At 44.2% G+C, this 13,592-nt stretch overlaps 2 protein-coding genes across 2 annotated transcripts; one reads left to right on the top strand and one right to left on the bottom strand.

Annotated features, from left to right (window-relative positions):
• The first annotated feature begins 212 nt into the window (after positions 1–212).
• On the top strand, positions 213–2,442 carry LOC136503336 (uncharacterized). Its single transcript, XM_066498450.1, has 2 exons — positions 213–949; positions 2,025–2,442. Exons 1-2 carry the CDS (start codon positions 364–366, stop codon positions 2,219–2,221), a joined length of 783 nt encoding a protein of 260 aa, XP_066354547.1. The 5' UTR covers positions 213–363; the 3' UTR covers positions 2,222–2,442.
• Positions 2,443–5,167: 2,725 nt separating this feature from the next.
• On the bottom strand, positions 5,168–12,431 carry LOC136549360 (uncharacterized). Its single transcript, XM_066540610.1, has 8 exons — positions 12,049–12,431; positions 9,977–10,318; positions 9,498–9,754; positions 8,869–9,010; positions 8,388–8,759; positions 8,148–8,279; positions 7,416–7,544; positions 5,168–7,330 (listed from the first exon to the last, which is right to left on the bottom strand). Exons 1-8 carry the CDS (start codon positions 12,127–12,129, stop codon positions 5,285–5,287), a joined length of 3,501 nt encoding a protein of 1,166 aa, XP_066396707.1. The 5' UTR covers positions 12,130–12,431; the 3' UTR covers positions 5,168–5,284.
• Positions 12,432–13,592: the final 1,161 nt, after the last annotated feature.

The raw sequence follows: 13,592 nt of genomic DNA, 5'->3' as shown, positions 1-13,592 counted from the left end.
GCTGCTTGGCGACAAAGGGAGGACCAGGCGCGCGGGGACCGGGCTGGGGCCGGAGCAGCGCCACCGGCGAGGAGCGCTGAGTCTTGTTTTGGGTTCGTCGTTGGAGAATGAGGGATTTGCGTCCGTGACGTATTTTTCTGTACGGGACTCAAATGTGGAATGGGTCTGATATTTGCGCTCTGATGGTTGGAGACAGTCTAACGCCCGAAAAATCTTTACTTCCGGCCCATGAATTTTATCGTGCGACGCTCTAGTCCTCCGCACAGGTAGTCCGCAAATCTGCAACGTTGCCTTGTCGCTTGTCAGTTGTGACGGACGCCTTCCACCTCTATCCCCCGGACGCCACCGCCTAACGCGGCCCCCATGGCCGCCGCCTCCACCTCCCTTTCCCTTGGCTTCTCCTCTCACCACCGTCCCACTCCCAGAATCCGACCCCAATCCCAGGCCCAGTCGCAACCACCGAACGCAAAACCACCTAAACCCCTCCGCCTTAGCCTAACCCTCACCCCGGCGACCGCGAAGCCCCGCCTCGCCGCGGGGCCCGACGACGTCGCCGTCGCTGACATCGTGGAGAAGGACTGGTCGTTCCTCGAGTCCGCGGGCGCAAACCTCCAGCGCGCGCTCGCCGCGGGGGCGCTCTCGCCGGCGTTGCGGGTGCTGGCCCTGACGCCCACGGCGTCCTTCGTGAGCTCGCTCCTCGCGTCCTCGCCCTGCGAGCTACTGGTGGCCGCGCACGAGTCGATGTACGTGCTGGCGGGGGTCAAGGAGGCGCACGACGAGGTGAGGTGCTTCCACCTGGAGGGTGGGGGTGGGGGCAGGGGCGGCGGCGTGGTGGAGGCCGTGCCGGTGAGGTTCGACGACTTCGATGTCGTGTTCGTGTGCTACTTCCCTGGAATGGGAGTCTCCGCCGCGGCGCTCCTCAAATCGCTGGCCAGGAGGTGCTCAAAAGGTGAGACCTGTTGAAATGGCACCTTATCCTTTCTTAGCTTTGTTGTTTCAGACTTCCAGTGGACTGAGCCTGAGGTGCTTAGAAGGATGCGGCTTATTAGGCTGTGCATTGCGTTTTCTAAACCATAGCTAAATCATTTGAGATGGCAAATTGGTGGGGTTGAGAGTTGAGACATTGATTGATCAGATTGGGTTATTATGAGACCGTTGTTGCCAGATATCATATTGCATCAAGCCCTTAACATATACTTGAACTACTTGGATGGCTAATTTGGCTTTGTTGTCTTAGTTTAATTGGAGCAGCAGTGATGCAATTCATGGAACATATTTATGGTTCTGATTATGCATACAAGGGCGTTCTGATTATGCATACAAGGGCGTTCTGATATGTTCCGTTCCTTTGAGTTGTTAGGCTAGTTTTAACGACTGATAGCAGGCTGCTAGTATAATATTAGCATGCATTACTCTTTATAAGTTCATTTGAGATAGTACTATGAGTGATCAATACTTCGATATGTGTGATCAGGATTAAAACTATGCCAATACCAGAAGCATATCCATTTCAAGTGAATGGTGGCATGCAATGGTGAATCAGGAGATGAAGAGGGAGCTATATTGTCTTCCATCATAAGTTTGTGTTAGGATATTGTAGGGACAAAAAATCTGAATGAGCGGCAAACGAGTCACAAAGTGGTAAATAGTGCACCCAAAATAGCTGAGGCAGTGTAGAGTTTTGACATCCAAACCCAACAATCCAACCCACCCGGAATCCAGGTTCCTAAACAGCAACCAGCTTTTGGACCTTTAGCTTTTCACAATCCAACTTTCCACAATCTACAATCCATAAGCTGCTTTCCAAAATTTCTAGCCGAAATAAATCGAGCCTAAGCCTTGCCTAACAGATATCAAGCCTATCAACTCTCATTAGCTTTGCTGCGCCTATAGAGAAAATGCAAGACATGCTTAATTTTGAAACATGACATTTCCTGTGAGTGCATCATATTATTGTTTGTGGTTACACATGCAAAAAATTTTGGGTTCAGTTTTAGAACTTGATCTAATTATATTTTCCCCAGGTGCAAGAGTTGTCATGTTCTTAGATCAAGGCAGACAGAATTTTGAGCAACAACGGAGAGAGCATCCTGATGTTGTAACTTCTGATTTGCCCAATAAAGCCTTCCTGGAGAAGGCTGCATCTGGGAACAAGTATGAAATAACAGAGTTTGTTGACGAGCCTAGCTTTTACCTTGCTGTTTTGCAATTTCAAGGATGATTTTTTTTTTTTGTGTAACATTTGTAAAGCAAATTGTGACTGTCTGTGAGTTGTGACGGGCATAGTTTGTGGGTGGCTTATGTCGTACTGTATATCTCTTTGGCGGGCTTGTTTACATTTGGCGCGACGTTCAATTTGCTTGATGAATCCCCCAGGCATCTCTTGAGCCTATATAGATTCATATTCTTGAAGTTTGAATGTTGATTCTTAGTGTTCTGTATTAATCAGAAAGTCCTGTTTTGGCTATCGAACTATGACTAATTTATTTTGATAAATTAGCACCATTTTTTTTAAACTATAATCTATCTATCCACTACCTCTATCCACAAAAGTATGCAATTTTTGGTGCATTTTTTTTGTTAAGTGAAGTTTGACCAAATATATAGGTAAAAATATTAATGTTTATGATACTAAATAATATAGTATGAAAATATATCATAATAAAACTAATGATATTTATTTGATATTATGAATATGAATTTGTTTATTTATAGTTAGTCAAACTCAAGATACTTCAACTTGGTACTGTGTGCTCGAAATGCATTTTTTATATGGATAGAGGGAGTGTGCTCTATTTAGAGTTTTTCTTGTCTTACTTTGTTTGCTAGTGTTGTATTGCTAGTAGTCGTGACTATTATTTATTTAAATTATTCTTTTTGCACTTTACTTTGTGTTGATTGCATGATGTTTAAGCCACTGCTTCATTTGAAACCTATTACCCAGTCAATCTATCAAAATAAAGTAACTCATTAGGCATCAACACGTAGATAGGATCAATATGTAGAGCATGGCGTCTATGAGGTCGGTTGGTGTCACTTTTGAGATCTCTGTACCCTGAACTATTTGATCTTTTTATTAATTGAACTCGTGGTCTAATATAGTGCAAAACGGTAACTTAAATAAATAGCAGTCACGACTGCTAGCAATAGGAACAAGTAAAATCCAAATAATTCTAAATAGGAGCCCTCTTATATGTATTTTTAGAAAATTCTGGCAGTATCCTATTTTTTATTTAAAATGTATTTGCTGAATTTTTAGATACCTAATTATACCTTGTTATTTAAAGAAAAACATATTGGAAATGATCGCAGTCCGTCCGGACGCGACTCCCCAGGAGCGGGTCCCAAACAAAACAAAATCCTCCACTCCCTCGTGCTTACCCCTCCCCCCTGGCCCAACTCCTTCGTGCTTATCCGTCAAGCCCCGAAGCAGCGTGGCCGCTCATTGTCCGCGCCCCATCACTAGCCGCGTTGTCCCCCACAGCCCCGCGTTGCGTGCCCGTCCTAGACACCCGTGCAGCTCGCTCCCTCACCGTCCGTCCGTCTGTCTCCCATCGCCGTCGCGCACGCTGCTAACCTCACCATGGCCGTTGGGGTGCATGTGTCGTGGCGCCTCATGTCTTCCCAGGCTGACCCAAGTGCACCCACGAGCGTGGGTGGTGTTGGTGGTGCTCGCGCGTCGTAGCTCGCCGCCGGCTCAGACCTCTCCCCTATGTTGTATATGTATATTTCAAGTGTTTCAGGCATTTTAGATGTATGTTGCAATTATTTCATTTTAATGTTGCAAAAGTAGATCGATGGATGTTGCAAGTGTTTGTTCAAAATATTTCATTCTAGACGTATGTTACGATCGTTTTTTATTTGGATGTTGCATATGTTGCAACAATATTTTCCAAATGTTTCATTTATTTTAGTCTTATGTCGCAACAAGTGGTTTAATGTTGTAAGTTGCAAGTATTTTATTTTGGATGTTTCATGTGTTTTACACATATGTTGTAAAAGCATGTTTCTAATATTTAATCTGTTTTCAGTCTTGGCGAGTCGGGGCACGCTGGCGGTGTGCTCGTCCTCAGCTGCTCATCCCGGCTCCTGAGTGACGCCCGCGCGGAGAGATAGGAGGGTGTTAAGGACGACCGGTGGGTGCAGAGACGGGGACGAGTGTGAGCGTGGGACGGGGCGAAGGCGGATGGGGTCGGGGCGAACGCGGGGGGGGGGGGGGGGGGGGGGGGGGGGGGGCTGCGGTGGGCCTATGACTAGGAGTTGGACCACGGTTCGGTTCGTTAGGACTAGGAGTTGCGCTCGAACACGCTGTGGGCGCCAGACGTTTGGGCACCAGTGCCTCTGAAAACATATATACGCAAACCGCCATTGAAACCAGCCTTATGGGTAAAATTGTTTGACTTTGATAGTAAGCGGCCACAGATATCCAATTTTTAAATTTGATGGCCAGAGTTGGATTATCATCCGATGGACAAAAATAGATTTCTTCCTTGTTTTCTTTGTGTCAAACTACGTAGCGTGTCTATTTATTGGTACCATTGAATATAATATTGTTAGTACGGATTTACAAAATTAAAATCTCCTTGGCACCTATGATATGGTGCTAAGGGAAAGCACGAGTAGCTTTTAGGGAGGTGATGCCAGCAATTGCCCTTATTGTCTAGTTGAAAGGATTACAGATATGCTCCCTTTGTTTTAAAGTGCAAGTTATTTTAGTTTTATTCTAAGTCAAACGTCTAATTTTGATGAAATTTACAGAAAAAATATGATAACATCCACAATAAATAAAAGCACTATCAGAATATATTTCAAGATACATATAAAAACTAGTTTGATGTTATAAATGTCTGCATTTTTCTATATACTTGATTAAAAGCAAAGAAGTTTGGCTTATAACTGCTAAAACAACTTACAATTTGGAACTTAGGAGTATTCTCATTTCCCAGTTAACATGTTCTCAGCTGTCAGGAGACTTACAATTTGGAACTTAGTATTTTCATTTTCCGGTTAACACGTTCTCAGATGTCTGGAGCAAATCATGAACCAATCAATACAGAACTATGTATTCTATTCTATATAAACAAAATTCAAGATTTAGCAGCATTGCAGATTAGCTAGCTTTTAGCACACACGGTAACAAACATAAATGTAAACGAAGATACAGACAAGAAGAAGAAAATGCCAACGTCCTTTATTTTTCTTCGGAGAACACAAATCATTCACGAAGTGCAGCAAGATCCAGCAGAAACGAAGGGTACCAGGTTTGTCACAGTTTTTCTTTTATCTACATAAACGAAAATATACCATTATCTTTCGAGGAGAACAGGTTATACTCCTTCACATCTGCCTGTTCCCTCGAGCAAAGCTGAGCTTGAACCTGAACCAGTGGTGTCCTTGCAGCCAGCTCTTCGCTCTTATCTTTTGATGATGGTGTTACAGGCGAAGCTATTGGCAAGTTGAATTGGAACAGCGAGAAGGATGCATCCGCATCCCATGGTTTGTTCTTGTCTTCTGGGAGATCCTTTAGGCCCGACTTGTTCTTGTCTTCTGGGGGATCCATGCCTGTCGGCATAGTCACCTTTGAAGGGTACCTCTCTAGATTCATGTCTCTCTGAGTATGGCCAGCAACCTGCCTATGTCCGTTTCGAAAAGGCGGTGACAGAGGCATGGCTCTAAAGCTGGCTGAGGCCTTGTGAATAGGCTCTGGAGGTATATGGCTGAAGGCAGGAGCCATGTAAGGATAATCAATAAAATGATTCCCAGGTATTCCGAATACGAGCGGACTAGAATAAAGGTGGGATGGTCGAGCATACTGGAAGTTTCCATTCATTGGTGCAGCCCAAGAACGGTCATGAAACCCCATTGTTATTGGCGGATGTTGAGGTGCATGCATGCTTTGGTAATGCAGCAGCTGGTCCTGGACAGGGGATACATTGTACCCAAACATGTCATTCTGTGCTGGGCGGGTGGCTTTTGGTTGGTATTCTCTGAAACCATTTCCTGCACATGCTTCAAGCAAAGACCATGAATCAGCTCTTGATGATGGTGTACCTACTTTGCTGTTTATTCTCTTGGGTGATTCCTCAGACTCAGAGGACGATTCCGGACTTTGAGCGCTCGAAGAGGTTGTACTGCTGGAGCTGCTTTCCCTATCTCCCTCGCTCATACATGAAGAGGAGCTATCAGAACCGGCAGAGTTCATCATCATCTCTTCATCATGCCTGGAGCCTTCATCATTTTCTGAGTAACAATTTTGTTTATTCACCATAGGAGTACTAGCACAGGAAGTAGTTTGATTTCTCCCACCATTTGCACATGGTTGATCTGAATTACAAACATCCCTGGAACTTTCAGAAACCTGAGGCTGTGATTCACATCCTACACCAAACTTTTGAGATCCGCTATTATCAAAAACCACATGTTTCAGTGGATCAACATTGTTAATTGAACCTGAATCATGAACTGTGTTGTGTAAGTTAGTCTTCCTTCGAGCATCCATAGGCTCCCATACTTGCTTTGGGATAACATTTTTCTGTGTACAACCAGCACGGTTTCCTTTTGACACTATAAAGCTATCCAAAGTATAGCATCTGTGGTACTGCACCCTGGGTTTCTCAACTCCTGATTTTCTTGCTATCTTCATCTCTCTGCCAGATCTAGCTGTTGGCAAGAAACAGCTGTCCATAACTCCATAGTCTTCCGGATGGCCGCAGCTGCAAGAATTGTATGAGTGCCTCTCTCTTGTTCTGTTATTTGAGGTGGATGCTGCATTGCAACTTCTATCAATACTTCTTGTCCTTTCCCTTGACTTCCATTGTGATTCACCAATTCTTCCAGATTCATCTTGGCAGTCATCATACCAACAGGACTGATCTCGAGGAAAATCCTCTCTTGACATTGGACTTCGTCTCGATGACTTGGATTGATCTGGTGTGCAAAGGTCACTGCTGTCCATTGGAGAAAATTCTGTAACTGCATTGCACTGGACACTGTTTTCTCCATTAATTTCTGTACATGAAGATTGATTCACACAGCTGTCAGGAGAGCACAGATTCACAACTTCAGCACTGTCTTCCACTTCCGTAGCTGAATCTCTTGAGTCCAGAGTATTTGTCGAATAATCATTGGTAGATGTTGAGGAGTTGCTTGGAGCTGAAGATGAAATATCGTCTGGTGACTTTGATTCATCTAGTCTTTTCCCTTTATTATTTTCCTTTTCTTTCAGCCTTTCTTTTCTCTTGTTCTTCTTTTCTCTCTCTCTTGTTCTCCTCTTCATCCTGCGCTCTTGTTCTTCACGCTTTTCTTTCTCCTCTTCCTCAAGAAGTTTGTTCTGCAATAAATGCAGCCACAGTTGATGTTCCCAGATATGAGCAAGTCAACCTTATCTGAATTTTATCTAGAGGTATAATAAGCACCTGTTTTTCCAACGTAATGATTTCTTTGCATGCTACATGAACTCGATGTTCCAAAAGTTTTAAAGCAAGGGACACAAAAACACTATGTGCATTTTGCTGTGCTGTACCTTCCCTGAAGGCCTTCTCAACCTACAAAGATATCCACATTTATACTTAATATTTGGAGTATAAATGCTCGAATTTCTGAGAAATCTAAACAGGTAATGGTCAGATGCTGTTAACCACAGTACTCAATAAACAACCATGTCTGAAAGCCACACAATGCAGAGACTAGAAACTATATTAGCCATGAATCCTTTATAGGTACTAAAGTGACAATCAACCTTGCTGTACGATAACAGATGAATACAAAAAGTATTCAAGGTGCCAATCCCAAATAAAATCTTCCATTGGTAAATAAGGAATGGTGCCGAAAAAATATGCTAAGAGAAACAACTAATAATTATTTAAACATTACTAAATCAGGTGGCACACTTATAGAAGTCTTCACACAGGAACCACGGAAACTGATAAGTTGATATACTTTCTTACTAGTCACATTAGTTGTGAGCTGGTCCAACTAGAGGATGTGAGCTTGAATATACAGCTAGCTAAGCCATCTTAATCAGTTAATTGTGAGCTGAGGTTCACAAATATAGAAAAAAAATCAAGTCGTTTTCCTTCGTTTGAGTTGAAAGTTGAAACCATTATATCAAGTATTGATTTTCAATTATATCAAGTATTGGTTAGTACCTGATCTTTGAATATTACAGCAGCAGCATCCAAAAGAAATTCTCTTGCCAGTTCAGGGCTCTTGGCATGCTTCTGTGGATGGGCACCATCACCATCAAAATCATTTCCATCCCTGTCCATGGCATCATCTTCCTGCACATATTTTCATCGATCAGAATAATATCTTTTGACACCAACAATGAATACTCTATTTATGTCTATCTCAGTTAAAGATGTCGCCATAAATGGCAAGTGACGTACATCCTCTTCCTCGGCCTCTTCAGCATGCTCAAAGAAATTTCTAATACTTTCGCCCTTTGTCATAGTCACAAAGCCATCACCCACAACTAGCCTGTGGTGCACACATGATTGACCCTTCAATGCATGTGCTTTTACACACAGCTCTGTGCACTGGCCATCAAGCCTCCAAGCTCGCAGCGTTATGAAGTAGTCCTCAAACTGATCAAGATCGATTCCATTTCTGTGGACTTGTGCATTCATTCCAACATTTTCAAACCCAAAAATATCGGATTCTCCTTCATCTGTCCCAATAGCCCATTCAAAGTGATCATAAGATTCATCTGGTTCTGATAAGCACTGGCGCCAATCAACTACAACAGCATCCTCAAACACCTGAAAATCAGAGCAGCCAGATTTGACTCACATAGGAAGTGTACATAAGGTACCAAGCAATCAAATGGAAATTTTGTTGGTGAGTTGGGTTTTAGGAAGGCATCCTCACCTCACACTGAAAAGCAGTATCTGCAACACAAAACCAACTGGTGCAGCGAGGCTCCCTTCGCATGCGCTTCAGTTCCTTCAGCTCCTTGAATTCACGGATAACGTTCCTTCGACACTCTCGGCAAAATCTCTTGCTATCAAACCTGTTCACAAATTTCCACCAAACTGTTCAAATTTTAACCTGATCTATAGGCTGTTGCTAGAGAAATCCCAGCAGACAGCAGACTAGGACTATTAGGAAAAAAGTTACTTGAACACCCAACAGGACAAGACAGAACCAATCAGTAATATCGTAAAAATGACATATACTACTACTCAAGCATTCATCGCTCTGATCAGTTGTGATTGCTGCTGCAGCGCTGCTGGATGCAGCTGCAAAAACACCAGCCAGCCAGCACCAATACCAAGAAAATCTGGAAGCGGCAAAGCAGCAGCAAGAAGTAGCACTTCCGATCACAGTGCATATATAAAATTCCAATCAATCTTCAGTGAGGCTCAGAGCACCTTACGAGTACTTGCAAGGTTCCTTCTATAAAAGGATTGCATTTTGTTGGACACAATCCTTCAGGTTGTTATTAACTCACTAGTTAACTTGGTTACTTTGTTGGTAATCCGAATGCCTATGCTCACCTGTACATAAGTTTTTCAATGAAATCTTCCTCCTTCATCCGCAGAAGAGATGATCTAGTTTCTTCACCAAGTGCTGACCAGAAATCCACCAGCGTATCACATGAGAGGTGGGCAGTGTGTAGAGCACACATTTCTCTTATTCGATGACCCCTATAATTAGCCATCCCTTGGTTAATCCATCCTCTGCCACCTGCACCACAGGCATCAGGATAAAGCATTTCCCGTTCCCTTTCTCTTGCCCGTGCATTGTCAAATACCTGATTAAATTACAAGGCCAAAATGCATTAGGCCACTAGAGGGTTAAATGACCGACCTAGAACTAAAACTTCAGAGTAAACACCATGATTATATTTACTGATTACTCCACATAAAGTAACACAAAGGACCAACATACAAAATAGAAAATTATTTCTCAATCATATAGTCATCAATAGAGCACAGACAGAAAATAAGAAGCCCAAAAGTTACCGCACACTTACATTCTGAAGCACCCGTAATGATTTCGCTTTTATAAAGCAGTCAAGAAGTGTAAGGATACCATCTTTTGTGGTTGAAAGGCCTCCCCAGGGGTGAACTGATGGGTCCTGAGCCCCATCTTGCTCTCCTTGTGTAATTCTTGACTCAGTAGCTGTCCTCGGACAACCAATATCTGAAGCTTCTTGCTGCAGTGACTTCCCATAGATAACAATTTGTGCAAAACTATCCAGAAGCAACCCATTGCACCTTGAGCAGTAGAAATTCTTGCGTGCTTGTTCAATGAGAGTTTGCTTATTCAATTTGAGGAGTTCCTGCCGTGCTTGAGGAGGCAAGTCATTCCAGAACTGAAAAAAAAACAATTCACAGCCATAAAGTAGTCAGTTCCTCAATTGAGAACTTAGTTGCTGAAAAAGAATATCCAGTAGAATGAACTCGATGACAGAAACAGCTTGACGAGAACCTTACTTACAGAATAACGATCAATCACAATCCTATTCAAGAGTGATGCAATGTTACATTTACAAACTCAAATAAAGGTGATGGTGAAGCAAGGCTGTTGTAATTCAAACGCAAGGTCATCACAGTAGACATGGCACAAACCTTGAAGAAGATTACAGAACATGTGACAATACCAAAATGGACTGGACAAAAGCATGTTTTAATTATTTGAGTGCAATCACCAGTTTTATCCAGTATGATTCTACTTGCAACTAGACCTGCTACAATGAAAGAAATAATAGGAAGTGCTAGGATTTAAGAGTGAAGACTTCACGGTTTCGTTGAAATTAACAAAGACCCATCACAACCTGATGATTTCATCTGATAGCAACTTGATAAAAGTTTTTGAATTGAGTCTGTCTACTATACAACCATGTGTTTTATACGATTCTAACACATGAATTTTTTTGCACCATAAGATTAAGATCCAACAGCCTCCATTCTTCTTCTACATCTAGCCTTCTTCTACCTTAAGACAATCACAAGATCACAGATCCACATATCACAAATTACATATCACAGAAAACAATTTTTTTTTCTATGGAAAGACAAAATACAGAGGTGCACTGCTGGTGTCGCGTCATGTACAGAGGGGTTGGTTCCACTTGGTGCTGCCGCCGTCGCGTGCGCTGCTGGTGCTGCCCTGCCGCCGTGCAGGTGCTGGTGCTGCGCTGCCCACACGACAGTCGAGGCGCAGAAAGAGAAAGCGCGCTGCTGGTGCTGCGCTGCCGCGTGCGTTTGTTTGTGCAAAAAATTCATGTGTTTTTTTTTTCTAAAACACATGTGTGTTGTATAGCATTTCTGTTTTGAATTAGCATTCCTCTTTGGGGCTACAGTTTACATTCCTAACTTTCCATGGCAATTTGTTTTCTGAAGCAGTGTCCCTACCAGGCATCATTGACATTTGGCAGACATTATTGCCAGATGTCAGAGCAGAACTTTTACAGGCCACTAAAATTAAGCATCAGGACAGACTTTTAAACACTCACTTCTCAAATCAAGTGCCTGAATTGTTTGAAACGAACACAACAATGTAACGAAAACAGCACAGGCCAGTCAAATTTCATACAGAGCAGAATGGAAACCCCAACCTAGCAGGCTAGCACTCCCCCCACCCCCACCCCCACATTCAGGTACGAACCAAAAGTGCAGCAATACCGTCACGGACTCGCCATATCTTAAGGGCAATGCACTAGAATTAACGCAAAGACAGTACAAATGAGCTGCTACAAAAGGTCAAAATTAGCCCGTATGCTTATTAGAAGCAGCAACAAGCGTAATCTGATTGAACTCCACCAACAGAATTTGCCGCACAAATGAATCCTCGACTCATCAAAAAATAAATAAATCCCGAACCCAGCAAATAATTCCCTTACATCCAGTCCCCCAAACCAACATGCCCATGCAGCTTTTCGCGACTCGGGAGCTCAGAGCAGCCAATCAAGCCAGGCGGAGGGGCACGGCACCAGCTTCGTCCCAGAAATTACGCCAGGGCAGCAGGACCGACCTGCCCCCAATTCCCATCATCCAGATCGAGCTCAGCCTACGAACGAAGCAGAGGGCACGCGGATGGTACCTTCTGGAGGCGATCGAACGTGATCTCGTCACGCCGGCGCGACCAGATCCCCGATCCCGCTGCGGACGCCACCCCCGGCATCACGTCCTCCCGCCGCCGCCGTATTCAACTCAGCTAGGTCCTGTCGCCAGCTCCGTGGCGCATCCAATTCCCGCCGCCGAATACGACGACGACGACGACTCCCCCCCGCCAACGGCCCTCGGAGGATGCTGCGGCGACGGGGTCCCCTGAGCTGCTGCCGAGTCGGATCGACCGCGGCGGTGACCGAGAGAGGGTTTCAGCGCGACGGGCAGGAGGGAGGCGGCGAGGCCACGCGATGTGCGGGGTAAAAGGCGAGGAGGATAGCGAGGAGAGGAGGGGGGACAGGGACGAGATGGGGGGGACTGGGGGAGGGAACGCGACGACGCCGTACGCGTTTTTAACTGTCGCGGTTAGCGGGCTCGGAACAGCGCGCGTTTTCAAGTTCGCGGTGGCGGTCTCTGGCCTGGCGACGGGTGGGTTCTAGTGAGGTGCCGGGATTTTTACAGGGGTCCCGAGGTAAATTTCGAGCTGCGGCACACGGCCGGTCACTGCCGTGGCGTGGGGGTCAAAAAATTACTACACGGGGAGTGTTTTATGTTTAGGACCTTGTACAAGGATGAAATTGTTAATACACTCCTAGTTTTAGGACCTTGCTAGCAGCGTCTGACAGCCGAACTTTAGCGGGAAAGATTTAGGGGGTGTTTGGTTCCATGGACTAAATTTTAGTGCATGTCACATCGGACGTTCGGATGCTATTTAGGAGAATTAAATATGAGTTAATTATAAAACTAATTATATAGATGGAGACTAATTTACGAGACGAATTTATTAAGCCTAATTAATCCGCCATTAGCACATATTTACTGTAGCACCACATTGTCAAATCATGGACTAATTAGGCTTAAAAAATTCGTCTCGCAAATTAGCTACAATCTGTGCAATTAGTTATTTTTTCGTCTATATTTAATACTTCATGCATGTGTCCAAACATCCGATGGGACAGGGACTAAAATTTTCCTGTAGGAACCAAACACCCCCTTACACGCATGGTCGCTTTTGTACTGGAATAAAGCACGACCTGCAGCTTTACTAACTGCAGCTTTTTCCCGTGTTGTCGCCTTAGACTGTCCACGGTGTGAGCGGAGCCAAAAAAAAAAATTCAAAAATTTCAGTCTAACATAGAGCACCGATGCTTCAGCTCTCCAATTCTCACAGCGTGGGCACCGGTGTTTCACTATGCTTATGGACCCGTGACACACCGTCGTAGCGGCCGCGGAGGCAGAGACGAACGAGGAATAATACTCCCTCTGTCCAGTAAATTTTGCAATCGTAGGACTGGAGGGAGGTAGCAATGCACATGACAAATGACCGTGGCCTCAGTTTTTTATTTTCTTTAGCGTTCTAGAGACATCCGTGGACTGTGAGGAAGAGCAGATCACCAACAACACATGGTCTAATGTGGGTCCCCTTGATGTGATAGCCTAGCATGATAGACCCTATGAATTCTACGATTGCAAAATTTG

Source organism: Miscanthus floridulus, chromosome 1, assembly GCF_019320115.1.
Source record: "Miscanthus floridulus cultivar M001 chromosome 1, ASM1932011v1, whole genome shotgun sequence".
NCBI classification, from domain to species: domain Eukaryota; kingdom Viridiplantae; phylum Streptophyta; class Magnoliopsida; order Poales; family Poaceae; genus Miscanthus; species Miscanthus floridulus.
The sequence above is the reverse complement of the archived record's forward strand: the minus strand, read 5'-3'. Positions and strand labels throughout refer to the sequence as shown.

What these genes read in the sequence shown, in the direction of transcription:
- LOC136503336 (XM_066498450.1), top strand. Translation starts at nt 364, where the DNA reads ATGGCCGCCGCCTCCACCTCCCTTTCCCTTGGCTTCTCCTCTCACCAC. An exon ending in GGCCAGGAGGTGCTCAAAAG is followed by an intron (nt 950 to 2,024) that starts GTGAGACCTGTT and finishes TATTTTCCCCAG; the next exon opens with GTGCAAGAGTTGTCATGTTC.
- LOC136549360 (XM_066540610.1), bottom strand. Translation starts at nt 12,129, where the DNA reads ATGCCGGGGGTGGCGTCCGCAGCGGGATCGGGGATCTGGTCGCGCCGG. An exon ending in ATTGAAAAACTTATGTACAG is followed by an intron (nt 9,011 to 9,497) that starts GTGAGCATAGGC and finishes ATTTGTGAACAG; the next exon opens with GTTTGATAGCAAGAGATTTT. An exon ending in CTGTAATATTCAAAGATCAG is followed by an intron (nt 7,545 to 8,147) that starts GTACTAACCAAT and finishes ATATCTTTGTAG; the next exon opens with GTTGAGAAGGCCTTCAGGGA.